The sequence below is a fragment of the Papilio machaon genome, chromosome 17 (genome assembly GCF_912999745.1).
Source record: "Papilio machaon chromosome 17, ilPapMach1.1, whole genome shotgun sequence".
NCBI classification, from domain to species: Eukaryota; Metazoa; Arthropoda; class Insecta; order Lepidoptera; family Papilionidae; genus Papilio; species Papilio machaon.
In genome coordinates, this window is record NC_060002.1 from 958660 (window position 1) to 986292 (window position 27633).

General features: G+C 34.6%; 6 protein-coding genes across 9 annotated transcripts; 3 read left to right on the forward strand and 3 right to left on the reverse strand.

Annotated features, from left to right (window-relative positions):
* Positions 1-39: 39 nt before the first annotated feature.
* LOC106708622 (atlastin-like) lies at positions 40-6937 on the reverse strand. The gene is made up of 11 exons (XM_045681767.1): positions 6844-6937; positions 5297-5508; positions 4844-4993; positions 4013-4168; positions 3440-3589; positions 3135-3273; positions 2662-2846; positions 2193-2414; positions 1642-1856; positions 1124-1190; positions 40-1039 (listed from the first exon to the last, which is right to left on the reverse strand). The coding sequence occupies exons 1-11, from the start codon at positions 6848-6850 to the stop codon at positions 965-967; spliced, it is 1578 nt and encodes a 525-aa protein (XP_045537723.1). The 5' UTR covers positions 6851-6937; the 3' UTR covers positions 40-964.
* A 1899-nt stretch (positions 6938-8836) lies between these two features.
* Positions 8837-9820, reverse strand: LOC106708773 (FK506-binding protein 59-like). Its single transcript, XM_014500326.2, has 2 exons — positions 9203-9820; positions 8837-9135 (listed from the first exon to the last, which is right to left on the reverse strand). The coding sequence occupies exons 1-2, from the start codon at positions 9767-9769 to the stop codon at positions 8839-8841; spliced, it is 864 nt and encodes a 287-aa protein (XP_014355812.2). The 5' UTR covers positions 9770-9820; the 3' UTR covers positions 8837-8838.
* A 406-nt stretch (positions 9821-10226) lies between these two features.
* On the forward strand, positions 10227-13306 carry LOC106708687. Its single transcript, XM_014500224.2, has 7 exons — positions 10227-10369; positions 10451-10552; positions 10701-10869; positions 11029-11761; positions 11979-12513; positions 12766-12874; positions 13014-13306. The coding sequence occupies exons 2-7, from the start codon at positions 10459-10461 to the stop codon at positions 13237-13239; spliced, it is 1866 nt and encodes a 621-aa protein (XP_014355710.2). The 5' UTR covers positions 10227-10369; positions 10451-10458; the 3' UTR covers positions 13240-13306.
* Positions 13307-13896: 590 nt separating this feature from the next.
* LOC106708706 (putative phospholipase B-like 2) lies at positions 13897-22098 on the forward strand. Of its 4 annotated transcripts, none has more exons than XM_045681794.1 (13): positions 13898-14289; positions 14483-14611; positions 15136-15250; positions 17450-17544; positions 17761-17919; positions 18154-18274; positions 18838-18960; positions 19452-19558; positions 20056-20172; positions 20269-20428; positions 20984-21128; positions 21315-21459; positions 21788-22098. In XM_045681794.1, the coding sequence occupies exons 1-13, from the start codon at positions 14108-14110 to the stop codon at positions 21882-21884; spliced, it is 1695 nt and encodes a 564-aa protein (XP_045537750.1). In that variant the 5' UTR covers positions 13898-14107; the 3' UTR covers positions 21885-22098. The 4 variants fall into 4 exon arrangements, with proteins under 4 accessions (XP_045537752.1, XP_045537750.1, XP_045537751.1 ...); XM_045681795.1 differs by having other exon boundaries at positions 18859-18960; XM_045681796.1 differs by lacking the exon at positions 19452-19558 and having other exon boundaries at positions 13897-14289; positions 18866-18960.
* A 930-nt stretch (positions 22099-23028) lies between these two features.
* Positions 23029-24503, reverse strand: LOC106708785 (AP-2 complex subunit sigma). The gene is made up of 4 exons (XM_014500341.2): positions 24423-24503; positions 24192-24341; positions 23836-24009; positions 23029-23288 (listed from the first exon to the last, which is right to left on the reverse strand). The coding sequence occupies exons 1-4, from the start codon at positions 24423-24425 to the stop codon at positions 23187-23189; spliced, it is 429 nt and encodes a 142-aa protein (XP_014355827.1). The 5' UTR covers positions 24426-24503; the 3' UTR covers positions 23029-23186.
* Positions 24504-24740: 237 nt separating this feature from the next.
* On the forward strand, positions 24741-26767 carry LOC106708909 (hippocampus abundant transcript 1 protein). Its single transcript, XM_014500511.2, has one exon. It carries the CDS (start codon positions 24858-24860, stop codon positions 26307-26309), a length of 1452 nt encoding a protein of 483 aa, XP_014355997.2. The 5' UTR covers positions 24741-24857; the 3' UTR covers positions 26310-26767.
* Positions 26768-27633: the final 866 nt, after the last annotated feature.

Consider the following 27633-nt stretch of genomic DNA (forward strand, 5'->3'; position numbering starts at 1 on the left):
TTTTGTATTAAATAATTTGTCAAATATTTACAAACTATTATCGTATTGGCAGACAGTTTGACCACTACGTTAGAAAGTTTACACAATTGTTGTCAGAAATATTTAAAAAAAAAATCTAAAATCGTAGGTATTGTTATTGGTTACTGGTACGTCTATCTCGTTTTCGTCTCACTTTGCCTTTAGTGCCATATTTAAGTGGACTAAGATCGGAAATAACTGATTACAAGATTCAAACACATATAAAAAAAGAAAAATTACAATCTAAATCCCAGATTGGATTAGATTAATTTTTTGTCAATAAAAGAAATTTTCGTTCCAGATGTCGAAGTTAATTTTTCCTTAACTGTTTATTTTCATATTTTAAATCAGTTTTAACTATTTTGTTATATTACGCCCGTGATGACAATAATTGTAATATTGGAACAGTTTTAATAACCGACGCCGCCATGTTGTCGTGAGTCGACAAGATGGCGGCGTCCGCGCGGGACGTTTTGACGCGTCCGTAAATTGGTTTCGGTTTAGTTGTTAATGGATTGATAATGTAATATATAATAAAATTCTTATTTTATTCTTCGTTCTTTTATTATATAAACAAGTCCTTTATCCCAAGCGTTAGTTTTGTTTTTAAATATTTAATCCAGTTTTATAACAAGAGGATCAAAGAATACAAATAACAATAAGTTTTTTTTTAAAAACGTTATAATTTACAATGTACATCGTTTTTGGCACTGCCTTTAGGCCAGGTCGTCCATTTAAACACGTGATTTTTTTTAGGACACTTCGAAAATTACGTGTATTTTTATTAGTAATTAGAAAGACATTATCAAAATGTTTATTCATTAATGTTCCGTCATCAGTCAGAAAATAAATACACGTGATATTTTAGCCCCCATTCCTCGTCATGTTTCGTGTTTTTTCGGAATCCCCCCTTTTTTTCGAGTTTTACGTGATTAATGGACGATCCCTAGTCTCTTTTATGATTGTCTGTGGTAGTAACTCCAGCTGGCAGTCTACCCGAAGGCGATAAATTTTGTAACACCTGGAAAATAATATTTAAAAAAATATATTAGCTATTTAATTCCGCCATTATTTTTTTAACTGATATTGAATGTTTTATACTAACGTAATTCCTTAAAGTGATTGCAAACTCGTCCAATACTTCGCTAGCTTCTCGCATGTGACCTGTGTATCTGGAAAAATATATATTTTTTAATATCACTACGTATTTGCCTAAATCTTATAAACAATGGTAATTCATATTCTAAATTAGCTTTTATACGCGACTCCGTCCGCGCGGAATAAAAAAAAAATAGAAAACGGGGTAAAAATTATCCTATGTCCGTTTCCTGGTTCTAAGCTACCTGCCCACCAATTTTCAGTCAAATCTATTCAGCCGTTCTTGAGTTATAAATAGTGTAACTAACACGACTTTCTTTTATATATATAGATGCGTCCATTCCACTGTTATATTTTCAGTTATTTTGTGAAAATCGTGAAACAAAAACGAGATATTTTCTCATTTTGATCCGATCTCAAAGCTAGTCAAGTAACCTCACGCCTTAAATAAGGACCCCGACGGGTCTTTAACTAGTCTGCCAACTCTGAACTAACTTTTAAGTGGCCATTTTTATTCATTAATACCTGCTATACATCCAAACGGCGAGTGCTCCTAGCGACAGTAAGGCGAGCGCTTGTCCGAGCACCTCCAGTATGGTGAAGGCGAGCGCGTCCCCGAGCATGCTCAGCGCGCAACCCGCAACGAGCAGTGCGGCGAACACAACACCCGACCCAATTATATTTAACAGACTCTTGCTCTCATTCTGCGCTCGCAGACGATCGAATTGTTCTTCCAGTTCCTGACAAATTTGAGGTATTTAAAAAAAAACTAGCTTTTACCCGCGACTCCGTCCGCGCGGAATAAAAAATAGAAAACGAGGTAAAAATTATCCTATGTCCGTTTCCTGGTTCTAAGCTACCTGCCCACCAATTTTCAGTCAAATCGATTCAGCCGTTCTTGAGTTATAAATAGTGTAACTAACACGACTTTCTTTTATATATATAGATATAATTTTGGACAAAAAATCTTTATCCAGTAAGCCTTCTTAAATCAACTTTAATTACTTTGGTGTGTTTTGAGAAGAAAAGAAAGGATTTAGAAAATCTATTAAAGATCCAGGCAGAGCTAGTATTACCTGAACCAACTGTTCCCGGTAGGTCTCCGACTTGGCTTCTCCGCCCATCTTCTTCTTGTTATGGAAGCAGTGCAGGGCCTTGTCTCGAGCTCGGCGATGCTCCTCCGCGAGCCTGTCTGGGGGGAGGTAGGGCCGCGCGCCCCCCGCCACCTCCTCCATCAGGGCCTCGTACACCTCCCGCGCCTCCGACACTGCGGATAGGTTGTTAGCTTGCGCCGTCGCCTGCGAACCATTTGAATTAATTGTTTTTTCTTTCAGGACATATCAAACAATTATTTTAAGTATCTTAAGCCAATTTTTCATTTCTTTTTAAGTTAATATTTTAGTATTTGAATATTATCATTGAATTCTAATTGAATAGGAAATAATAATGTGTCATCAGCCATTTTGAAGAAGTGGCCATCTTGATTTTACGCATCGTGCTCTGTATTCTACTAAAAGCCTGTTCATTTTAACTTCTTTGAGTTACCTCGAGAATAGTTTGCGGCACCGGCAGTTCTGTTCCATTGAAGACCTCCATGTATGCCTTGATGTAGTACAACAGCTCCTTGGCCTTCAGCGTCTGTCCAGACAACACTTTCGGCTGCAAGTTCTTAGGTCCCAAGATATACGGAACCAACTCTTTCAAACATTTCTTAAATTCTTCGTCTATATCTGTTAATACGATAAATAAATCATTACTTTTAACCCAATAATAAGATTAATTTGGGGTAAAAAAATATATTCCTTTAAAATTAAAGAACAACGCCATCTAACTACAGAATACAAAAATATAAATTTTTTTTTTGTTTTTTTTTAACCGCTACATCTGAGTGGTTTTCTGATTACTTAAGCAGTGATTTTGTACAGATTTCTCATATAAAATTTCGCTAAAAAACACCCTTAGTGACAGTAAAAATATTTTTTTGTTAGTTTAGCTAATCTATGAAAATTGTTCTTTACCTGTTAATTTTCCGTTAAACTCCTTGCTGGTGGCGACCTTCATGCCGGGATGTGGCAGCAAGAAGCAGGACAACTGGCTGAAGAACGACCTGATCTCCCGCCGCAACGTCTTCAACTCCTCATGTTGATTCTCATGAACCTATATTCAAGGGCAAAGTTACAGTTACTACATATTATATAAATAAATAAAAATTGTCAAAAGATCTAAATGCCACGCAGTCTTGGGCGTTTATTCACTGGGTGTAGAAAAAAGGACTTAACGTGCAAAGCAATTGAGTCTCTTTTAGATTGCAGCTAGTACTCACTTCGAGTCTCTTCTCCAATAGTTTCATTCCACCTTCCAGTCCGTACGGGTACTCGTAAGGTACGCTCCAGTCGCGCACTAGGAACTGAAGATGCTGGAATGGCTTGCCCTCCGTCTTCTCCAGCGCCACGCGCCCGTAGTCTGTGAACAGCTTTAATGTAAGACTACATTAAAATAACGCTACAAAAAATTCCTTCGTTACTCAGATGCCAAAAGAACTTTAAATAATTCGAAACCGTTATAGAATTTGGTTTCGAATCTAAATTAAAAATTAAGACTACTTAAGTGATAAAATTTTCACTGCAATCATCTGTTCACATAAAGTCACACAGAAATGTGTTGCATATAAGAAACTAGCTTTTACCCGCGACTCCGTCCGCGCGGAATAAAAAAAAATTAAAAAAATAGAAAACGGGGTAAAAAGTATCCTATGTCCTATTCCTGGTTCTAAGCTACCTGCCCACCAATTTTCAGTCAAATCGATTCAGCCGTTCTTGAGTTATAAATGGTGTAACTAACACAACTCTCTTTTATATATATAGATTACAATAGTTAACTAAAAATTGCATTTTACCTGTAAATGCTGCAACTCATCCTCTTCTATGTTCTGCGACAGATTATATATGAGTACTGAGGATATCATGGTGGAGAGCGCGAACACAGTCGCGTTATCTCGCACCGTAGACTCACTGTCGAATGTGCCCTGTGTGTCCATCAGGAATATCGCCACCTGGCAACATTCCGTTATGTACTTATCAATATTTAAAAAAAAAACTTGAGAGGTGTGTTGGGACACCCGGATGGAACGAAGTTCCTTTCAATTAATTAGTGAAGGAACCAATGTTTATTCTATGGAAAAAAACTTAAGTCTTCACAAGAAGTACATTTTATTTCTATGAATTTTCGTTATATATTGTCACGTCGTTGCCATGGTTACTATAGCAAAAAAGTGTCGTGACAACTTTTCGTAAGAATTTTTTCCGTCTAGCCCCCTTTCACAACGCGCGATAAGGAACTTCGTTCCAACTGATGGTGTCAAAAATTTGTCTATGTCTTGTATTCCCGGGTTCCCGGCCTGTCACAAAACATTCCCAAGTGAAGGAATTTAACGAAATTTGCCATAAATTTCTAGCACTTTTATTTTATTTTAGTTAATAATAAATTATTAATTAACCAGCGTTGCGTATTTGTTTTATTTTGTCGATATTGACATTTTAATTATCGATGTTCCCGCCATTACGTGTTTCATGGAATTTTCCGTTTAAGGCAAAGGTAAGACAGACAATACGGCTAAGTTTTGTGTTCAAAGACGCCAAGCTTAGTGACTGGACAAAAGTATTTATTTAATTAAATATTGGACAGTTAATTTTTTTTAAATATTTGAAAAAAATATATTAAATTATACCTTCTCTCCGTTCTCGAGTGTGGCTTTGAAGGGCTGTGACCAAAGCAGGAGGCCGGTGGTGTGTCGTTCGGAACCGCCGCGCCAACCGAAGCCCTGCAGCGGCTCGTCTTCTGGCCCCAACCAGTTTTCATCTTTTGAGTTTAACACGTACTGAAATAAACGAACATTATAAGCGAAACTAAAGAAACCAACAAGCTTTAATTAGTGTTTAAAACGTAATTTTTCCAGGATTTCTTGGGGGAAATTAATTTTTTTTATAATAATACGATCGTAGCACGATCAATCTATCAACGGATATGAGTTATTTCTGCAGATGATATTATTTTTAGCTTAATTATAATTATATTGACATGCTTTATTTTTATCCTACTTCCGAAAAGGAGAAGGTTATCAATTTGATTGCATGTTTTTAACACAACACATTTTATTGCAAAAATATCTTTGAATACTGACCGTGTGATGTAAATACCGCAAGAAGAAGTCTAGAAGGAAGGACTTTCCTTTGCGGAAAGCGCCAGCGACCGCCACTAGGACCACGGAGCGGTTCCTGACGTCAGGGCTGTCCAGTAGCTCGGCGAGGCTCCTCTCGTCAAGCTCGAACGTATGGTCTGGCTTTGGGCTGACGATCTGCAGCCCTCTGCCTTCCAGTAGTTTTTCGGAAGATTCTGGAATACCATTATCATTATCATCATGATCATCATGGCCTTATCCCACTCACGCGGGGTCGCCGCACAAGTTTTTATAAACCTTAAAGTTTTGACTTAACTCTACTTGGGAGGAACTATAGAAGTTTCGGGAATATAACAATATATGTAAATATATTTCCAACAGTGGTAGAGTTTGCATTAGATGATTCGCATTATGAGATGCCGCCATACTCTATAATATAAATACAAACGCTTTTTTATCTATGGAAGAAAAAATGTGCATTTTAGCAGGAATCTTTAATGACTGATTTTGTCTATGGACTATTTCCGGGAGACTTTCTTTTTTTTTTAAATTAACCAGTTCTTATTTTTACGCTTTATTAGTGCATATATTTTATAGCTATTCTTACGTAATAGAGATATTTACGAAATCATAAAACTGTTATTTTCTTTACATCGGAAGCATATGTCATTATTCGCTTGCTAATTTTAATTAATGTTAATAACAAAATCTGTAGCCATAATTTTTAACTATAAAAGATAGTGTCAAATGTTGGTTGGTACCATGTTAACTTTGATTATAATACTTTGTCTTTTAATTATATTTTTATGGTTTTATCTAATTATCCACCAAATGTTGCATTGTCGCAGTTATAGAGACCACTTCCGCTATTGTTTTAAAATTCGAACTAGCGACCGTCAGACATAAACGTCAAAATGTAACCACTAAAACGGTGCTACACAAACGTCCTTAATATCCAAAACTACGCCGATTTAATACTTATAAACCTTGTGATTTATAAAATTTCATATAGTGACTCATAATTATGTAATAATTTTAAAATTCAATGCCATATCTACGAGTATATCAACTCTGTAGAGTACTTTGTTGCAACTTAAAAATAAAAACAGAGAAATTTTCTTTAAAATAGTTCACTTTAAAACACATTGTACAAGAAGTTTATTATATACAGTTTTAATCAGATACATTTAAATTTGTAACAAGGGCTTGAAGCCCCGACCTTGAGTTACAAAGTCAAACGCATAAACAATGACGATTTGATTTCTTATTTTACATATTTAAATTACAAGAAATAACTTCACTTCAACAACAATAAATTTTAAGGAAACCAAGTTTGCTGCAGGACTGATAGCAGCAGGGATAAGGGAAAAAATAACTTCAGTTTAACGCGTATATTGTCTGGGATCATGAGAAATATCTTTTTTAATGTTTTTGTTTACGAATAAAAGCATTTAGAAGAGATAAATAACAAGTACGTTTGCGAGTAATTTATATCGTAAAAGCCTTAAGAATGTTAGAAATATATTGATATGTATTATATGATTACTCACTGGACATTTATAACACTTCCCAATATAAACTACAATGTAAATAACGAGCTCAAGGTAGACACGTTTACGCGGGCGCGGTGGCGTCTAGACTGTTTATATTGTAGGAGCACTAGGTATAGGTATGTACCTACTAAAACATATCGATACACGCTTACGTACTTAAAATTAAAGGCATACGCTGTGTCGCTTACTAGATATCGCCGCATTCGACTTACGAAAAAGAATTAAAATCATAGAATTAAACGAGAAGGTTTATTTAGGTATTTATTATTACTACTAATGTTTCGACTCCTATACAAATAACATTTGAAAGGTTAACTATACTTATTTTGTAAAATGTATCAGATTTTAAATATTTATTTTTAAAACCTTGACATAATCAGAGTTGCCACCAAATATGGTCAAGTTAACGTAACATAGTAGTAATTATATTTCTAGTAAAAAAATATTACATTGTACTTATAAATATACAGTATTTTCGTATTTAAAATCTTAGATATTGACTTCAACTTATTAAAATTCAATCGATACTTTCAATGGACATCACTACAGCACAAGTCTGGGCTCTCAGCAAGGCGTGAGGTCAGCTAATGATGTCAGCATCGGATCGGCGGGAGTACTACGCGCCTCTGGTGATATCACACACGAGATTTACACAGTTACAGTCCCCGCTGTTGAAATATAGTATAGACTATTGCCATCTTTATAATTCTACTAGGAATTTTATTTCTATTTTTTAATTCTACAGAGAAAACAATCATGTTCGTATACAAGTATCTTGTCGTTTGTATTTCGCGATATTATGCACATTTTAGCTGGAAATAGATCGACAAATCATTTATCAGAGCAGTCCGTCCACTTTATAATTTCTCTGTTTTTGCTTTAACGAAATACGTAATCAAATCATTTGCGTTTTAGATAGTATGCAGTGAATATTATATTAAACATCTATAAAAACGGAAAATTTTACAAGACTGTACGTACAGGTATAGGCCTTGACAATTTCTGAACTGTTGGAACTCGTATCTGATGAGTCTAATTATAAAGTTCGCAATCGGTTTCACAGAAAATTAAACAACGAATCGTCCGCTGAATAATGTAGATGTAAAAAGAGTTTGTTTTTATTGTAATTGACTGAAGCCTAAGTTTAGTATGAGCCATCTAGTGACTGATATTGGAAACATTGATTTATTTTTGATATGACAAATTAAAGAACCTTGGCAGTAACATTGAATTTTAGCCCTGACAAACGGCGTTACCTATTATGACGTCAACTTTGTCTACGTCATCGCCCTCGGCAACCCCAGGAATTAACTACATTTTTTGGACATATGTAATTATTTTGAAAGTTCATAAAAAGTAAATGGTATAAATTAACATGTGGGCAAAAAAAACTTCAAACTATATATAATATAAATATATTTATTTAATACACTTTTTTACATTAAATGAATGATACTTTAAATAAAAAAATCTGTCTTAAAGATTAACGCCATCTAGTTGTTATAAATGACATTGTAGAGTACCATCATTTAAGTATTAAAATTATCAAACAAATCTGAAATTGTCAAATGACTATTCAAAAGATCTGTATTTATTATAAAATGTCAGTCATATTGTGAACTCAAATGGTTGTATTATTACATATACTGGAAGATGATGTAAGCTTGAAATTACATATTAAATAGTCAATGTTTTCAACTTCATACAGTTTTAATATACCTAAGAAAGTAATTCACAATACAGTCAAAACCGTTTATGGCGACATCGTTTAGAACAACATACCGGTTAAATTCACCAAAATCAAAGGTCCTGGCTGAATGTTATATACATATATTTCCTATTAATACCTGTCACCGGTTGTAACAACTATCGGTTTTTACGACTCAATATGAGTAGTCCCTTCGATGTCGTTATAAAGGATTTTGACTGTAATTGATAATAAAAACAATGATAATTACTATCTAGATAAGAAAGTGTTTTATTGTGACAAAATTAAATAAACATCTTTTTAATAACATTAGCATATTCGGAATTTATTTTGTCTACTATTCCTTTCAGTTCACTGGCTTTAGTTCGTGCCGCTTTATCATTAGGATTTAATATTATCACACGTTGTATATCCTTCCAAGCATCTTCGTACATCTTCAGACAATGGTAAGCAGTACAACGTCGGTACAATGCTTTCACATTATTATTATCCAGAGTTATTGCACGGTTACAGAGATCTAATGCAGCTTCATATTCACAAAACTGCAGCTGACAGTGTGCCAAGTTATTATATAGCTTCACCTAAAATTTATATAAATATAGTTTAAAAATGAACAGTTAAAAAAAATAGAGGTTTAAGTAAACATACCTTTAAGTCTTTCATTTCTTTCAATGATTCATCATTAATTTCTTCAGGATTCACAGGTTCTATGGCTACTAAAAATTTAAATGCTTTGCTAAACCTTCTAAATGCATCTAAAACTCTCTTCTCTTGTATCAAAGCGACTCCTCGTTCTTTATGATGTGCTGCAGCTTCGAGTAATCTTGTCCAACTCCAATCACTCACTAATTGTTCCTCTGTAACTTCTTTTAACTCTATCTCACATGATATCTCTTTTACTATCTCACAGTTCTGATTTTTATAAACAATTCTCGCCAAACATGTCTCACCACAACACATCTGTTGAAGGATCAACTCGAAATCTTTATCAATAAAAGAATCTGCCTCCCCGATAATAACTACGCCATCAAAGTTTTTACTTAGTATACGACTTTCTACATCTCTTTCAACATCTTCAGAAGTGTTTGTTACATTTGAAAGTACAATTTTACATCGAGATTCCTCATATGGCACGATAGAATAATCACCCGGTGTAATAATTTTCTTTGTTATTTCTCTATCAGGCCTGGTACTTACTATTGATTCTTGCTGCATATTGCTAGATATCTAGAATGTATCTGGTTATTTTTTACCAAGGTCTTTTCATTGGTAAATAATAAAGTGTTTGAACTCAAGTAACAAGTCAGCAAAGCAAGGTTACTTTTTATTTTTATTATTCTGTTTTCTTTGCTTTGACACTGACATTAGACATTAACACCCGACAACAAACAGCAGACTCCGAAAGATTGCCAAATTGCAGTAAAAAATCAGAACAAGTTGTTTTTTATTAAATTAATTGTAGGTATTAAATAAATCGTCGGCATTGCAAATTTTTTAGAATAGTGTAAACCTTGATTATTTTTATTAAATAACTCTTAGTTGTTTATTTCTTTTAATTTAGATGATAGGTATTTATTTAATCTGTGGGACTGCGAGCCAAGTGTCAATGTCAAATTCTGCGAATATATTTTGAATTTTTGATAATTTTATTTTGTTACTGTTATAATTTTATGTTTAGCAAAAATGACGTTCTGATTGTAATTAAATATTTTTATGAAAGTTTAGCTCAACTTATCCTATAAACCCATTTAAAGGTTTGAAAAATCCTTATCTCATTTTTTCAATTGTGGTTATATTTTGTTTTCAAATTAACAGGTACGTAATATTTCTCAACAATTGAGAGCAATATTTAATTTTTAAATAATTAAATACTCCTATAACTATTTGCTTTTTTAGCTCATAATATGGCTCAAATATTGAAGAATGTTTGGAGAAATGTATTGAGTGGAAGCTCATTTACCAAAACCCCATTCAAAGTTGCAAATTTCACAACAAGCTGTAAGTTATTTTTAAATAGTTTTAATACAGTCAATTGCACTATCATTTTCAAGTGAAATTTGCACATAAAATTGGTTGTACTGAATGTGCTTAGGTAATTGTATAATTTTCTTATGAATAAAAAATAAAATACTATGTTATGTTTTAGTGTCTGAAGTTGGATGGGTGAAAAATACAGATACAATAATGACAAGCATTAAATCTGCTCCAACACCGGAGAACATACTTGCCACAGTTCAGCAACACCTCCCTATAATGACACACAAGCACCTTCTACAGGCTCTACGCAGTCTCTTTGAGCTGCAGAAGTCTGGCAAGTGAGAAGTTTATACATTATGTTTTTTGTTTTTTTATTTGGGTTGTTTTTTATTGGTCTTATCTTATTTTTAGTAACAACACATAATTTTGTACTTAACAATACTCTATCTCTATTGCTCTCTATAACTTAAATACACACAAAATTATTTCTATTCTAGGTTCGAACAAACTGATGAACTCATCAAAGATCCAACATTCAGTGTACTCTGTCAGAATTTCAAAAAGCACGCAAGAGCACTTGATGTCAACGAAGCCATAGAAGCTGTAAAAGTACTCTCATTCCTGAGCGTTCCTGTTGACTCCCTGATAGTACAAACAATGCTACAGTTAATAAGGACTAACATAAACCTTATAAACATAAGGCAGATTATGTTCTTAGACTTTCTTCTCAATCAATTTGACAGCAAGAATCATCTAGTAGATGTACTGAAGCTGGCATTGCCACTCACTTTTCAAATTCATTTGCCGCTAGAATTAGACCATGATGACCTGCCTCTTCTAAGAGACATGCTAATATACAGTTGCAATCATGATCTACCGGACCGTTGTATCAACAATGTTGTTACCGGTCTTCTGTTACATGACCAAAGAATAGACGCCCAAACCGCCAAGTCTATAGTCTGGTCTCTGTGTCAAGTTAACTGCACAGAGAAGGTCTTTCCAACTAGAGTTCAACTATTACATATTTGCTACGACATATTAACACAACAGATAGACCAGTTACATTATAATGATGTACTAAGAACTGCCGCCAAGATAAAGGGTCGAGTTCTGGAGAAGCATCCAGAGTATTACCAGGAACAGCTATTGGACGCTATTGCGGATTACGTCATCAGGAATAATATCGAATTTGAGCCAGCTTTGCTTATCGCAAGAGTGCTGTCGCGAGTTGTAAGTTTATTTCATATTAATTATTATTTAACCAGCAACGAACTTGATATTATTCATTACCCACATGAGATATATAGTTAAATTTTAACTGCATTATTGTTGCGAACTCTGTTAAATTCTGCCATGAACAAAATTCATTAGCCAACTTCTTTAAGCTGTTAAAACATGTTGATTTCTTATGACATTAAAATCATGATGGAACAATTTTTTTTTTTAGGCCCACACACACTTAGGTCTGATGGAGTATCTCTGTAACTTAGCTTTAAATGAAGAAAATAACCTTTCCACCGCTCGAACAAATATTCTCTTCAGTTTCATCAATTGCTTGTCCAATAATAACTATACACCGGATCTTGAGCAGTGGGATGTACTTCGCCAAAATATATCAGAGAACCCAATCTTAAGTGCCACCAATGCAGCATTGCCTTGGACTAAAGTTTGTCTTGAGCTTGCCTCACTCGGTCACTACGATGATAAACTCCTCGAAAAAGTCTTCTCTGAAAGATTCCTGACTGAGTATCTCGCGCGTGAAAAGAACATTCTAGATTTGCTCCAACTACTTACATTGCATGAAGCAGTAAATGCTTTTTATAGTGATGAATATAAATTACCTGAGGATATTATTCAAAAAGCAAAGGATGCATATCCAGTTCATGCTGCAACAGATAATGTAAGAAACTGTTTGGCGCGAGGTTTGGGTGGCAAAGAGTATGTAGGGAAAAATGTAGTTTTGCCAAATGGATTTATTGCTGGTGAGTTTTGCTTATTTACTCTTTGTTTACACTTATTTTTATATCTTACTAGCTGTCGTCCCCGACTCTTACCGCGGAATTGAGTAAAAACTTGTTAAGTAGCCTATGTGTTCTTCCAAACTATGTTCTACATCTGTGTCAAATTTCATCAAGATCCGTTCATCTGTTACGGAGATACCTTCTAATAAAGAACCATCCATCTAAACTGTCGCATTTATATTAGTTTGATTAAAAATTATTTTTATTTTTTAGATCTATTTCTAGCTTTGAAAAATGGCACACCCATAATGATACCGCAATTTACGCAAGAAAAGGAAAAAATACCAATAGAAAATCTTAATCTACCCATGGAAGTGCTACCGTAAGTTGTTCTCAAACTACAAATTGCCCTACCTTTCTGAAAATTGCACTTTTCTTCAGAACCTAAAGCTCCAAATTCGAGTTAACTATCTCTGTTATATCGAAATTAATATTATCTATATTTTTATTATATTTCTCAGTACTTGCCTCCTTCTATTCAACCAAGGCTGCTATTCAATGAATAGTAATAGACTGCGCGGTACATTCCGATTGGTCTTGGATATGCTGGAAAAACAAGGTTATGCAGCGGTGTCTATCAATGTATCAGAGTGGATGAAGACACCAAGCCATGAACGCATCCCTTATCTCATGCGAGAAATTGATTACAAGTGTGGCGAAATGGGAATGAAATTGTCGGCCACTTGAGAAGTGCGGAATTTACAAATGTGACCATGGACAATGTAGACAAAATTCTAGTGAAAAACTTTTCAGTTAGGACATGTTAAATTTTTATTAAAGTATTTTGATAGTCTACCTTTAATTTTTTTTTCATACTTATTACATAAACTGAATTTTTCCGGATTTGTTGCATACGGACCGAAGTAAGATTTCTTTACCAGAAACTTTAAAAAGTTAAAGAATCCTAAAGTTCGGTACTGACCTAGGTTACGAGGTGTAACATTCGCCTTGAGCGCCTGCTCGCTGGTTTACCACAGTTTCCCTGTAATATAGTGTCTGCTTAAGTCCTTGCCGTGTAACAGTTTACATTATATCTCGTAACGACAGTCAGTACGTCGCTTAAAGGATTTCGCTTGCATTTATTATTAAAATCTATAAGCTTAAGCTTTATGTCAAGTACCGTTCTTAACTGAAACTATATTTACTGAAACATACACGAAGCAGCTGTTTTATATCATTATACATTTAGAAACTTTTTGTGAGAGCATAATTTTGCTTTTGTAACTTCTGTTATATAATCGATAAAATCCGACTGAACACGAAAATCTATTTTTAATCAGAACTCTGCTGATCAGAAAATCAAAATGTTATCTGTATATACGTCACTGTCAATTCTGTCAAATCAAATGTCAATTTGTCAATTCAAAACAAACAAAGTAGAAGAGGGATTTTGGATTGTATCCTGAGATTTTACTTTATGTCGTAGATTGTTGTAATATTGCTAAACCTATTACTTATATAAACTTTTTACCTTGGTTTTATTTTATTTCATAATTTATTAGTATTAGATGGTGCCAAATACTTGGAAACGTTATGACATATCCACCGTGAAGTTATGAAGATCTATTGGCGATGTTGTTTATTGTTAATAACAACTGTATCAATGTATGAAACTAAATATGGATACGTAACTTGGAAGAAGAACAAACTAACGTTCAAAGAATGCAAGTCCTCATCACAAATACCAATTTCATATGGAGCTCGTGCGACTTTTAGAAACGAAATAAACTCTACTGGGTATTTCATTTTACGATATAAATTTTGTCTAAAATTCCTTGGTTTAGATTTAATTTGACATTTCTACGCCAAGCTAATTTTTAAGTAACTAATTGTGGTATAGGCATAAGCTTGCTTTCTTGTTTTACAGATAGTTCTAGATTATTTTTATGTAGATGCGTAGTATTGTAAAGGTATATTATTTGAATTTCAGATGGGCATTCTTAGAGGTACACACATCTAAAGATGTAACAGATGAACAGCAGGCATATGCCGCAGGCTTTATTGAAGGCTACCTCACCAGAGATCTCATTTGGATGCATTGGCAGAATATGCTTAAAGGGTCAGGTAGTTTTTGAATTTTAACTAGCAAAATTTTAATCTTACTAAAGTAATGGATTAAAAGATCAAACACACTCAGTGCTAGTAACTCCTGACAACATTATTTTCAATATGAATGTGTATATATCAACGCTGGAAAACATAAATGCTGTAACCCTTGAAATTTCGAATATGTTTTTCACACGTTAATAATTTCAACCATTATCAAACTATAATGATTTTATTATAGGTTAGCACAAACTACACAACATTGCATAAATACCGCATGCTTGTAGGCGTATCAGCTCACGAGTTATGATTTTTTGGCTCTACTGTAAAGTTCATACTTTCGGGGTTACAGCGTTTACGCTTTCCAGCGTCGATATACACATCCTATGATATACCTTCCAAGTAGTGTTGGCAACAGACAGGTGGCCGACCATAAAAACTTATGCCAAAACTAAGGTTTACGTTTTCTACAATAGAATCAATATAGAGTGAAATAATAAAATAAATCAATGGATAAATATTGTTTATATAATATAGGTATTGCTACAACAAAACTGATTTGTGCGGGCTTATTGAAGAATTTATTGAAAAAAATGAGAATTACATTGCTTCCATGGTCTTTTTGAATGAGATAGATCCATATTGGTATCAAGTATGTATTTATTCTTGTATTTTCTCTTGAACAGATGTAACTAGGAATCAATTTTTTCTTTACATTGATGACACTGTAATCTATATATATAAAAGAAAGTTGTGTTAGTTACACCATTTATAACTCAAGATCGGCTGAATCGATTTGACTGAAAATTGGTGGGCAGGTAGCTTAGAACCAGGAATCGGACATAGGATAATTTTTACCCCGTTTTCTATTTTTTTTTTATTCCGCGCGGACGGAGTCGCGGGTAATAGCTAGTCTTATATATTAGGTCCTTACATATGAAATTGGCGTTTTGTATGGGAGGAACAAAAAGTCGAATATTTTTTAATATAATATATTTAATTAATCAAAGTATGAACCATTATTTTCTATGCACTTTTGCCATCTCATAGGTAGTTCATTGATCCCTTTACTAAAAAAACCAGTCGGACGGGAATCAATAAAATCTTTGAAGGCGATTTGGACTGCCCCATCGGAGTTGAATTTTTTCCCTTGCAAGAAGTTATCCAAATTTCGAAAAAAATGGTAATCTGTTGGAGCAAGGTCCGGGGAGTACGGAGGATGTCTTAGACTTTCCAATTGAAGCTCTTCTAATTTAGTAGCCGTCTGTTGCGCAGTGTGTGGTCTAGCGTTGTCGTGAAGCAGCAGTGGCGTGGAGCGATTGACCAGCCTAGGTTGTTTAGCCGCTAGCTTTTCCATCATGGTTTGCAATTGCTGACAATAGACATCAGCCGTAATAGTCTGGCCAGATTTGAGAAAACTGTAATGAACAATACCGGCACTAGTCCACCAAACGCTTACAAGTAACTTTTTTGGGGTTAATTTTCGCTTGGGGCAGGATTTGGCTGGCTGGCCAGGATCCAACCATTGCGCTGAGCGCTTCCGATTATCGTAAAGAACCCATTTTTCATCACAGGTAATGATTCGGTTTAAAATACCTTCATTATTGTGCCGGTTTAGTAATGTAACGCAACAATCGACGCGCGTTTGCCGGTTTGCTTCAGTCAATTCGTGAGGTACCCACCTTTCAAGCTTTTTAATCTTCCCAATTTGCTTCAAGTGAATTAAAACAGTTTTATCACTAACATCGCAGCCTGCAGCTAACTCGGACGTGGTTTGCGATGGATCCGCTTCCCCAATAGCCTTCAACTCTTCATTATCAACTTGAGTGTCAGGCCGTCCACGGGGCTTGTTCTGCAGATCGAAATTTCCAGAACGAAAACGTTGGAACCAAAAACGAACTGTGTTTTCTTTTGCAACACGACCGCCATACACATCATTCACCCTTCGAGCGTTTCCGCAGCACTAGTGCCACGGCGGAACTCGTACTCGTAAATAATGCGATATTTTAAGTTTTCCATTTTGTAAAATGAGTGACGCAAACAGAAAAAAACAGAAGAAAAAAAACAAATGAATGACGGTCATCGAACCACAAATACATGAGTCTATAGCTGTACAAATTTGAATTTGGAATTCCTTACCAAAGAGGAGAAATTCGTGATTAAAGTGACCAGTACGAAAAACGCCAATTTCATATGTAAGGACCTAATATATAAAAGAAAGTCGTGTTAGTTACACTATTTATAACTCAAGAACGGCTGAATCGATTTGACTTAAAATTGGTGGGCAGATAGCTTAGAACCAGGAATAGGACATAGGATAATTTTTACCCCGTTTTCTATTTTTTTTTTTATTAAAAGCTAGTCTTACTTATAAATGCGAAAGTTTAGACGGATGGATGTTTGTTAGAAGGTATCTCTGGAACAACTCAAATTTAGCACAGATGTAGAACATAGTGTGAAAGATAATGTGGCTAGGAAAAACTAAATAAGTATGTTTAGTTTTTTAATTCCGCGCTGATGACAGCTATTATATTAATTAAAAAAAGGATTGAATCATAACGGTATTAAGAGTATGAAGGTATATCACGACTGTGCCAAATGGAGGTCCGTAATCTGCTTACTCCTATGGGTTACGGGCTTGAGTTAGGTTGCTGTTGATTGATTTATAAATGTATCTTATCATTCTAACCTTACTTGCGTTAATATGGCAGCACCATGAAAATATTTAAATTAAATAGGCTAAAGGACACTGATATATATCCAAAGCCTCAATAAATTAAAAAAAAAATTAAGTTGAATAATAAATAGTATATTTAGTCAACAGATATAAATATATCAATACATATTACAGGTTAAATTATATTACATTCAGTTGGAGGGATTAGCGGTTGGGTACAATCAAGCTACATCAGATCCCTACCAATGGTTAACTGCGCGCGACATGGTGTTAGTATTAAAAAATATTAAAGCTACGTAAAACTAAACAATAATAATATATGATAAAAATAATAGTTTATTTGAACAAAAAGACAAACTTATTCCATCAGTTGTTGGAGCATCTTTTTAAGTATATAATAGTTGTAGCAGGATGTTCTGTTCTTCCGTAACAATTTTTTTTACAATATAAATACCTTAAATGAAATTATATATATAAAATTTTAGTTGGATCAACATGCTTGGTGATCTCGACGATCTGGCGTTGTCTCTTGCGTTACCAAAGAACCTTCCTGATGGATTGTTATTCGGTGACCACTGCACTGGTCTTATAAAGCTTTTGCCGGACTTCAAAAATTTATACACGGCACATGCAACTTGGAACAGGTACTATTTAAGACAAAGAGATTTATTTATTGTTATTGTGTTTTACCACCTTATTACCAGAGACATGAAATGTTAATTTGCCAAGAAAAAGTAGGATCTATTTGTGTTCTTCTTATTTTGTGATTTTTCCTTTTTTTTATTTGGACATCACGTACAGCAAAATCGACTGAAAATAGTCTCATTCTTTTCTCATAACTCTTACTAAATGTATTATTATTATTTTTATATTGTCAGTTATCAGTCAATGCTACGGCTGCAGAAGATGTACGTGTTGCACTACAAGGTCAGTCCCCTGGATAAGAAACGCATCCCCGGCTACAAGATGGCTTTTACCTCCTACCCCGCGTTCGTGCAGGTGTGTTAGTATCACTGTTGACTATTATCTTACTAATATTATAAATGCGAAAATTTGATGGATGTTTGTTTGAAGGTATCTCTGGAACGGCTAACCATAGATGAAATTTTCCACAGATGTAGAACATAGTGTGGAAGAATACATAGGCTACTAATAAAGTTTTTTTGGAACGAAATTCCTTATCGCGCGTTGTGAAAGGGGGCTAGACGGAAAAAATTCTTACGAAAAGTGTCACGACACTTTTTGCTATAGTAAGCTATTGTAAGCTGTGCGGCGTCGCATGTTTCTCTGTCTGTCTCTCTCTCTCTTATAGAAAGCAAGCCAGATATTTTCATTTCTATTTCGCATCGAACAGTGTGGTGTCGCGACTTAAAAAAAAATAAAAAAAAATTATTACAATTCCTTCACTAATTAATCCAAAGGAACTTCGTTCCATCCGGGTGTCCCTTGGGACCTCTCAAGTTTTTTTAACTCCGCACGGACGGAGCTGTAGACGACAGCTAGTATATTATATAACTAATTTGTGTAGGTATTATGCAAAAGATGGTATGTTTGTTTGTTAGTACATGAGTGCATTGCGGCAGTCCACAGACGACTTCTACATCATATCTTCGGGCCTGGTCGCCGGGGAGACCACCATCAGCAACAGTAACCAGACCCTCTTTGGCCTCATCAATCCATTATGTGTGAGTCATACAACTATATAATCTATGACACATGCAGATAGCGTTGCCAGGCGGATAAAGCCGGACATATGTAGGCTTTTTGATTGCGTGTCCGGCCAAAATAAACCGGTCCGGATTGTCCGGCTATTGTTAGGCTTTTTTACATTTCGCAAACAGTAGCCGAGCGCCGCCGACGAGAGTCGGACGGTCGTGTCCGGCCTTTCTACCCAAATAACCGGCCAAACTGGCTAGTCTGTCCGGCTATTAGGTTTGGCGACCTGGCAACCCTACATGCAGAACTTATTTTTTTTTTAAAAACGTCGCACTCTCTTATTGTGTTTTTGAACACCATTAAAAAAAATATTTTTGTATGTTTGTAACTATTAAATTCAAAAACTATTTGAACGTAATAAAATATGATTTCACAATTATAATGCTTCATTATCCTTCAGTGTTATAGGTTAATTAAATATTGTTTAAATTAATATCTACTCGTACAATACCGTACGTAGGTAATGGAGTACATCCGTAGCATGATCGCCAACCGTCTGGCCGTTGACGGTAACCAATGGACAAGGATCTTCCGCCATCATAACAGCGGCACTTACAACAACCAATGGTGAAAACCGAATTACTTTTACGTCTTGTTCTGGCGCGAAAGTGAACCGTAACGACCAAAACTTAAAATTGTTACGTTTCTTTTTCATTGCACTGTTTTAGAAGGCTGGCATATACATTTGTTTACTATATGTGTTAAGATCCTTTTCATTTAAACCTTCCTTTATGTTATATAACTTTATAATTATGTTTTTAATCTTACCTATATATAAAATTCTCGTGTCATGGGGTTCGAACTTGAACTCCTCCGAAACGGCTTGACCGATTCTCATGAAATTTTGTGAGCATATTCAGTAGGTCTGAGAATCGGCCAACATCTATTTTTCATAACCCCCCCCATTTAGTTTTTTTTTAACTACGCGCGGACGGAGTCGCTTGCGACAGCTAGTAACTTTGTAATTATGTTGATAGACATGTTATTTGAATCCTGGGTCCAAGTGTCAGTCTGACGTTTCTATTGTTTTTTTTAAATTAATTTTCAATGTTGTTTTCTGCCAGGTACATAGTAGACTATAATAAGTTCACACCAAGCTCTAAGGTATGTAAGGGCAAAGCGGAGAAGGGTCTACTCTGGGTGATAGAACAGCTGCCAGGGTACACGGAGGCTGCTGACTTGTGAGTAACATTAATTTATCGTTGAAATTCAACACCAAGTCTAGTGAAAGCTTTTTATTTTAATTAGATCTTAGACTAGATTTATGTGTTACGTAGAACGGAACAATTGGTGAACACGACGTATTTCCCGTCATACAACATACCTTACTTCCCCACTATATTCAATCTGAGCGGCGGCAACGTGCGTGTTGCCACATTCGGTGATTGGTTCGGATACAAGACAAACCCGAGGGCGAATATTTTAAAGGAAAAGCAGGTGATGATATGTCTTTTATGTTATATGTAGCGACTATAAAGTAAACAAACGAAGCTATATATATTTCATAACTAACTATCGCCCGCGACTCCGTCCGCGCGGAATTAAATAAAAACTTAACAAGTAGCCTATGTGTTCTTCCAGACTATGTTCTACATCTATGCCAAATTTCATCAATATCCGTTGAGCCGTTATGGAGATACCTTCTAACAAACATCGATCCTTCTAAACTTCGTATTTATGACTTAGTAGTCTTAAATACGTAAGTATAGAATAGGTATTCTTTAATTCGATGGATATGAGAAATTATATCAACACTTATCACTGGCTGACAATGTCATTTATTGTCTATGGATTTATTTTTTACCTTTCACCATAGATTTCAGAGACGAAAATCTCCATTTAAAACATATCTATGTTTTTATAACTTCTTATTTCCGTTAAATTCGAATATAATTTGTATCAGTATTTGTATTATATTGACTTATTCTAATATTTTTTGTTATTTATTTCTGTTAGCACTTTAAATAATTTAACGTTAGTTATTGTGCGCAGGCGGGTATAACAAACTTACGGGACATGTTCAATACAATGCGATACAATGACTTCAAGCACGACCCGCTGTCGCGGTGCGCCTGCGTGCCTCCGTACAGTGCGTGCAACGCCATCGCCGCCCGCAACGACCTCAACCCCGCCAACGGTAACAAATACGTACAAATGTTTGACCACTAACCAACTAATTTTGGGCCAAGGTTAACCAATTGTTTGACCAACTTTTGACCAACTCACACAAACGTTTGTTTAATGTTTAACAAAAGAGTAACCAATGTTTGACTAACGATTTTCCTGTCATAAAATTTAAGTTTTCTTATATGTATTTCCGTAGGTACATTTCCGTTTCGCGCACTGGGTCACCGCAGTCATGGTGGCACTGACGCCAAAGTGACAAGTTGGCAGCTCCGCAAGAATTACGAGTTTGTTGCCGTCTCCGGACCCACCTTCAATATATCTCGCGGGATACCGCCGTTCGTGTTCGTTCATTTCAAATACTTCTAATATGAAACACTAACAGCAAACTGTTAAATTCTACCTTCTAAATACTTTTTTATGCACGCATTAGTATGGGAAATTTACTCAAATAGACTACTGTACTTTAATAGACTATAAGTTCAGTAATATTGTATCGTTTTAATTAACTAGACTAAACACACAAACCATAAGTTTATCGAACAGTATTTCTTAGATGGTCCTTCGAGCCGGATGATTTCAAACAACATTATAATTTTTTTTAAAATAGACTTTAAAAAAAAGAGTAATAAATATTAAAAAAAAACTACTAAAATTATTAACTAATTCTAGATGGAGTGAATTTGACATGGGAGCTAACTTGCCGCATATAGGCCATCCGGACGTGTGGGCCTTCAAGCCTATTATACACCACTGGGAGTGGACGTAGCTCTAACACTATCGCTAATTGTAAGCCAAAGGGTTTAGAGATTTATAAGACTGACTTATACTTAATTTAAAAAAAGTTGATAATGTTCAGCAAAGGCTGGAAATACAAATATATTAGTACAGTATTCATATGAAAAGTATGACAGATATCTGTACAATTTCTTTTATAAGAATACGTTCCCACAATTCGTGTTAGCCCCAAAGTTCTTAAAATGCCCAAAAATATGTGAATGTAAATTCCTTTTTTTTTTCGTCAGAAAAATAAATTTAGTACTATTTTTCTGAAATATATGTATTCAATTTTAGCTTCAACTTTCTTGACAATTTGTTAATTTTTTTTTTTACTATAAATAAAAAACAAATTATGTTTCGTATGTTTGTTTATATACATTTTTTTAAGATCGAAGAATAAATCAGTTGAAAAGATACATGTTTTATTTAACACTTAATAACTATATGCTAATAAATATTTAAATATATTTGACGTTTAGAATATTTTCAACTACTCACATATGAATATATGAGAGAAAAAAAGATTTTCTTAATTTCCAGCGCTATTTTCAACATTAATTTAGAAAGCAGGATTTTAGGATATAAAAAAGTACATCTTTAAAATAACTCAAAACATATAGCAATAATCCCTCATATATTTATCATACACTTTACCTATATACATATAAAATTAAAACTAACATACCAATCAATGCACTTAAATATATAAAATATGTTTTAATTATGACATCAAACATATTATATAAAAAATTGTATACAAAAAAATTTCGAGACAACAAAATAAAATTTTCTGTTTTTTTTTTTCAAAATTCAATTTTAATAAATTACATGAATTTTAGTGTAAACATTTTTTAATCTTAAAAGTTAGATAAAAATATTCTAGGTATTTAATTTCTAGACCTTCTCTACGAATTTTTCTAACATTTGAACATCTATACACCTTTCTCTAAAGATCTCAATCCATATAATTAAAAGTTATTTTTTAAACCCAAGAACTTTTTGATGAGAAAAATTATCTCAATGTGAATAATTCATCTTTTTTTTAATACAAAAAGATCAAAAAAGGCTAATAAAAATGTTTAGAAGCCAAATCCATTTAAATATCAATACACTACCAAAAAACTATGTAATAAAACTCAATCTTAATCACATTATTTGAAAAAACAAACATGTTTGCCTACAACTTTGTTGCCAATGAAAACTCACAATAATGTAACATTTGCAAAACTTCTAAACATTTACTTATATAAGCTTACAAGCATTAACATAAACCTCAAAGCCTTATAAATGCTTACTCTAGAGAGTTTAACATCAGTAGCTGTTTTAAGACCTTTGTCTGAGATGTTTCTCTGATCTCTCCCGCTAAGAACATCTCATCTACAACTGTGTATACCTGAAAATATAGGAATACATCTAATCTATATATATAAAAGAAAGTTGTGTTAGTTACACCATTTATAACTCAAGAACGGCTGAATCAATTTGACTGAAAATTGGTGGGCAGGTAGCTTAGAACCAGGAAAAGGACATAGGATAATTTTTACCTCGTTTTCTATTTTTTATTCCGCGCGGACGGAGTCGCGGGGAAAAGCTAGTATATTTTATATAACAGATATATAGCTGAAGCTAGCAAAGTGTGCAAGAATTAAGGTTAAATTTTGCTTAGCCCTTTGTATAATGCTCCTTCATTATTTTCTAATTCTACATGGATTCTTACTTGTCAAATTTGAAGTGATTTCTTCTTTTCATATTATAAGGTAGCAAACAAGCAACCGGCCACCTGACTCACCAAAATAATGAAGCAAAGCAATTTATATAATTTTTTAATTAATAAAAATCACTAATTTTAAGGATTTTAATAAAGCAATATTTTTTTAATAGATAATAAGAAAAAGCAGATTAAAAATTTGGACAACACTGTATGTGTATTTTTTTCTTACCTTGAAAAAGTTGAATACTAAATCCAATTCACATACATTATGGAAGTATTCATTGAGTACCTCCACAAAGTTGTGTATTGCCTCCAGATAACAAAGGTTGTTGTCATTTACATCCACACAAATGCAGAAATATAGACCTGCATATCTTCTGTACACTATTTTGAAGTTACGAAACTGAAAATTTATATTACGTACTTTATATAAGCCAAAGATTATTTATGGATGCATGGAGTTATTTGGGAATATATAAAACTAAATTGTAACAACCTTTGATGAACAATTTATAAGAAACAACTTTGTGTGAAATAAAAGCTTGTAAAGATGTATTACATGTTGAATTATGTATAAATTCATACCTCAACGAAATTGGTATGTTTCGCATCGCGTACAGTAACAACTGCGTGTACTTCTTCAATTAATTTCTGTTTTTCATCATCGTCAAAATTCATATACCATTTAGCAAGACGTGTCTTACCAGCACGATTTTGAATAAGGATGAAACGAATCTGCAATAAATAAATACATAGTTATATTCTCTTTTAAGTTTTAAAAGATTACATATTGTTTTATATAATTTAAATAAATACCATTGTTACAAGATATTGAAAATGTACAATTCTAATTTATAAGAATACGCCTCCTTTTAATTTGATTTTTGACGTTGACGCCTGCTTGACGTTGACTTGAGGCATAGAGAATGAATATTGTTGTTATTTTGTCTCTAATTTAGAATTGAAAAAAAATTAAAGCAATTTTTAAAGATAACATTTTGTTTACTAATTAAATGTTATTTATTAATACGTTTATAATTTTGCGACTCAATGCAAGAAAATATTTTGATGTTTTTGATTTTATTCCTGACATAGCAACACAAATATTGAGTTGTTTTTCAATTTTCAGTGATTATTTGACGTTGAAAGCAATAACGCGTTTTCTAAAGATTTCATCAATGTAGTGCTTAGGATTTCAATATGTCTATAATATAAGTAGTTTGGTAGGAAAACAAATCGATTAAATCTTAAATGACTCCCACGAAGACTACAAAAACTGAAGTAGAAATGGTGATACGAAATAGAAAAACTGTTATGAAAGAGGGGATTATGACAATGTCGGGCATCGGTGAACCTTCAGTCTTCCACGCTTTAGTTGTCATCTTTTTGGAGTTCTTCGCATGGGGCTTGCTAACGATGCCAATAATATCAGTGCTAAACGCTACTTTCCCGGACCATACTTTTCTGATGAACGGGCTCATAATGGGAATCAAGGGCATTCTATCGTTCCTGTCGGCACCGCTCATCGGAGCCCTGTCCGACGTGTGGGGACGCAAGTTCTTCCTGCTGGTTACGGTGTTCTTCACGTGCGTGCCGATCCCGCTCATGACCATAAACACTTGGTGGTTTTTTGCAATGATCAGTATTAGCGGAGTGTTCGCTGTGACTTTTTCTATTGTGTTCGCGTACGTGGCCGATGTGACGACAGAAGCGGAGCGCTCGCGAGCCTACGGCCTAGTGTCCGCAACCTTCGCCGCGAGCATGGTCATCTCGCCCGCCCTCGGCGCATATCTCATGGATTTATACGGCGAAGCGTTAGTCGTAGCCGCCGCCACAGCTGTTGCGGTATTGGACGTGTTCTTTATAATGGTAGCGGTACCGGAGAGCCTGCCAGAAAAAGTGAGACCGAGTGGCTGGGGACCTGCTATAAGTTGGGAGCAGGCCGACCCATTTGCCGCTTTAAGGAAGGTTGGTGCTGAACGTACAGTGCTGATGTTGTGTGTGGCAGTATTTCTCTCATACCTACCTGAAGCCGGGCAGTATTCATGCATATTTGTGTATTTAAAATTAGTAATGGGCTTTGGTGTAGTACAAGTGGCGATATTCATTGCAATTGTTGGAGTGCTCAGCATAGCAGTACAAGTAGTGCTTGGATTTTTGATGCGGTCACTTGGAGCTAAACATACTATAATGTTGGGACTGTTATTTGAAATGCTTCAACTCATGTGGTATGGCTTTGGAAGTCGCACATGGATGATGTGGGCAGCAGGAGTGCTTGCAGCTCTTGGATCTCTGACTTACCCAGCGATTAGTGCATATGTGTCGGTGAACAGCCGGGCCGACCGTCAAGGTGTTGTACAAGGAATGGTTACCGGAGTGAGAGGACTATGTAATGGTCTAGGACCAGCAATGTTTGGGGTGATATTCTATTTATTCCATGTAGATCTCAATGAAGAGCATGCAGTGACTGGCATAGATGGAAAACCACAAGAAAAATATGTAAGATTGGTGCCAGGTCCACCCTTTGTATTGGGAGCCCTTTTGGTGATTTGTGCGCTGCTTGTGGCAGCCTTTCTACCTGAAGATGGCACTGTTGGCAGTGGACGACGCGCTCCGGCAGACCTGAAGTTCGAGGTGGAGCGGGGCCGTCGTGTGGCGGGCACCCTGTCCCCGTTGATGGCCCCGGAGTCAGCGGCTCTCTAGCTAGCGGTGAAGGCCGGTCGAGCGGCCAGTGTGTGACTCTTAGAGCTGTCTGCGCCCAACTGGCGCCAGAGCGAATGCATTTAGGATGGTACCAAAGCAAACTCAGTGAGCGAAGTGAGTCCCATATTCTATGATTCTTGCACGAAGTACGTTGACTACATTCCCGCGTATCACATGTTTTGTTCCGCTACAATGAAAACATTAATTGTTAACTTTGTACTATTTTTTTTATTAATTTTCGCTGTTGAGGGCATGTACATAATTGTAATAAATACACTAATTGAATCACAGTACAAGTCCTCTCTTTCATATTTGAGCTTAACATCACACAATATTTTTATAAAACCCAGCATATTTGTATTACAACCTATCATATTTGGCATATTACTCTGATTGATCTCTAAAGGTAACTTGTTTACGTTAACAAACGCACTTAGTGCCATCATGCTTCAATTCATTCTGAGAATTAAATAAACTTGCATCTTTACATCTAACATATACTTAGAAATAATAGTCTTTATATATAATAAATATAGCTTTATGAATTAATATGAAACCATTAAAATGCAATTTGTAAATAAATAAAATATTCATAATTCAACATTGATATAGTTTACAATGATGATAAGTGATTGAAGAATACATTAAGAACAGCTGTTAGGTCAGTAGTTGCCTACCTCAGGTACTATCTGAAGTTCAAGGGTTCGAATACATACACAATTTTAATTTAAAAATTGTGGTGAAACAGACTCGTAAAAAGTAAAGACTAAATATTCTAATTGAAGAGTTATCTGCATGGAATATTAAATGATTGGATTAATTGAATGATTTAAAAATTGGTCCAATGACCAATGTCTTTAATAACTAGTATAAAAATTAATAACAAATTGATTTATTCCTTATTTGAAAGATACAAATCAAAGGTAGCCTTATGTATTCAAAGAAAATCAATATAGTAAAATATCAGAAAGTTGGCAATAATCTAGAAGAAATTATAGATATAAAAACTTATTCTGTAGAATTATAAATATACTAAGGTATAATAATAAAAAAAAATCTTATAGAGTTAAATTACAAATTTAGCACATTGTTATAGTAGTAAATTCAAACCATATTAATTTGGCCCAGTATTCATAGACCTCATTTCTAGCTATTTTAATGGAGTGAATTGTTTTATATGTTAACATGGACGTGCCTGGATATTGTACAATTTTAGCAATGATATTATTTTTTTTTTTAAATAAACCTCATAAATCTTCTAGACCAAAAGTCGCCAACATATAGATGAAGGTAAATTTAAATGTAGGCATGAAAGTGATCAATA

What these genes read in the sequence shown, in the direction of transcription:
- LOC106708622 (XM_045681767.1), bottom strand. An exon ending in GTTTAACGGAAAATTAACAG is followed by an intron (nt 2,847 to 3,134) that starts GTAAAGAACAAT and finishes TCGTATTAACAG; the next exon opens with ATATAGACGAAGAATTTAAG. An exon ending in GCCGTTTGGATGTATAGCAG is followed by an intron (nt 1,191 to 1,641) that starts GTATTAATGAAT and finishes ATATTTTTCCAG; the next exon opens with ATACACAGGTCACATGCGAG.
- LOC106708773 (XM_014500326.2), bottom strand. Translation starts at nt 9,769, where the DNA reads ATGCAGCAAGAATCAATAGTAAGTACCAGGCCTGATAGAGAAATAACA. An exon ending in AAGAAATGAAAGACTTAAAG is followed by an intron (nt 9,136 to 9,202) that starts GTATGTTTACTT and finishes TATAAATTTTAG; the next exon opens with GTGAAGCTATATAATAACTT.
- LOC106708687 (XM_014500224.2), top strand. Translation starts at nt 10,459, where the DNA reads ATGGCTCAAATATTGAAGAATGTTTGGAGAAATGTATTGAGTGGAAGC. An exon ending in TGCAAATTTCACAACAAGCT is followed by an intron (nt 10,553 to 10,700) that starts GTAAGTTATTTT and finishes GTTATGTTTTAG; the next exon opens with TGTCTGAAGTTGGATGGGTG. An exon ending in CAAGAGTGCTGTCGCGAGTT is followed by an intron (nt 11,762 to 11,978) that starts GTAAGTTTATTT and finishes TTTTTTTTTTAG; the next exon opens with GCCCACACACACTTAGGTCT.
- LOC106708706 (XM_045681794.1), top strand. Translation starts at nt 14,108, where the DNA reads ATGAAGATCTATTGGCGATGTTGTTTATTGTTAATAACAACTGTATCA. An exon ending in AACGAAATAAACTCTACTGG is followed by an intron (nt 14,290 to 14,482) that starts GTATTTCATTTT and finishes TTTGAATTTCAG; the next exon opens with ATGGGCATTCTTAGAGGTAC. An exon ending in GCCTCATCAATCCATTATGT is followed by an intron (nt 18,961 to 19,451) that starts GTGAGTCATACA and finishes TACCGTACGTAG; the next exon opens with GTAATGGAGTACATCCGTAG.
- LOC106708785 (XM_014500341.2), bottom strand. An exon ending in AACATACCAATTTCGTTGAG is followed by an intron (nt 24,010 to 24,191) that starts GTATGAATTTAT and finishes ATAAATTTTCAG; the next exon opens with TTTCGTAACTTCAAAATAGT. An exon ending in TAGTATTCAACTTTTTCAAG is followed by an intron (nt 23,289 to 23,835) that starts GTAAGAAAAAAA and finishes CTATATTTTCAG; the next exon opens with GTATACACAGTTGTAGATGA.
- LOC106708909 (XM_014500511.2), top strand. Translation starts at nt 24,858, where the DNA reads ATGACTCCCACGAAGACTACAAAAACTGAAGTAGAAATGGTGATACGA.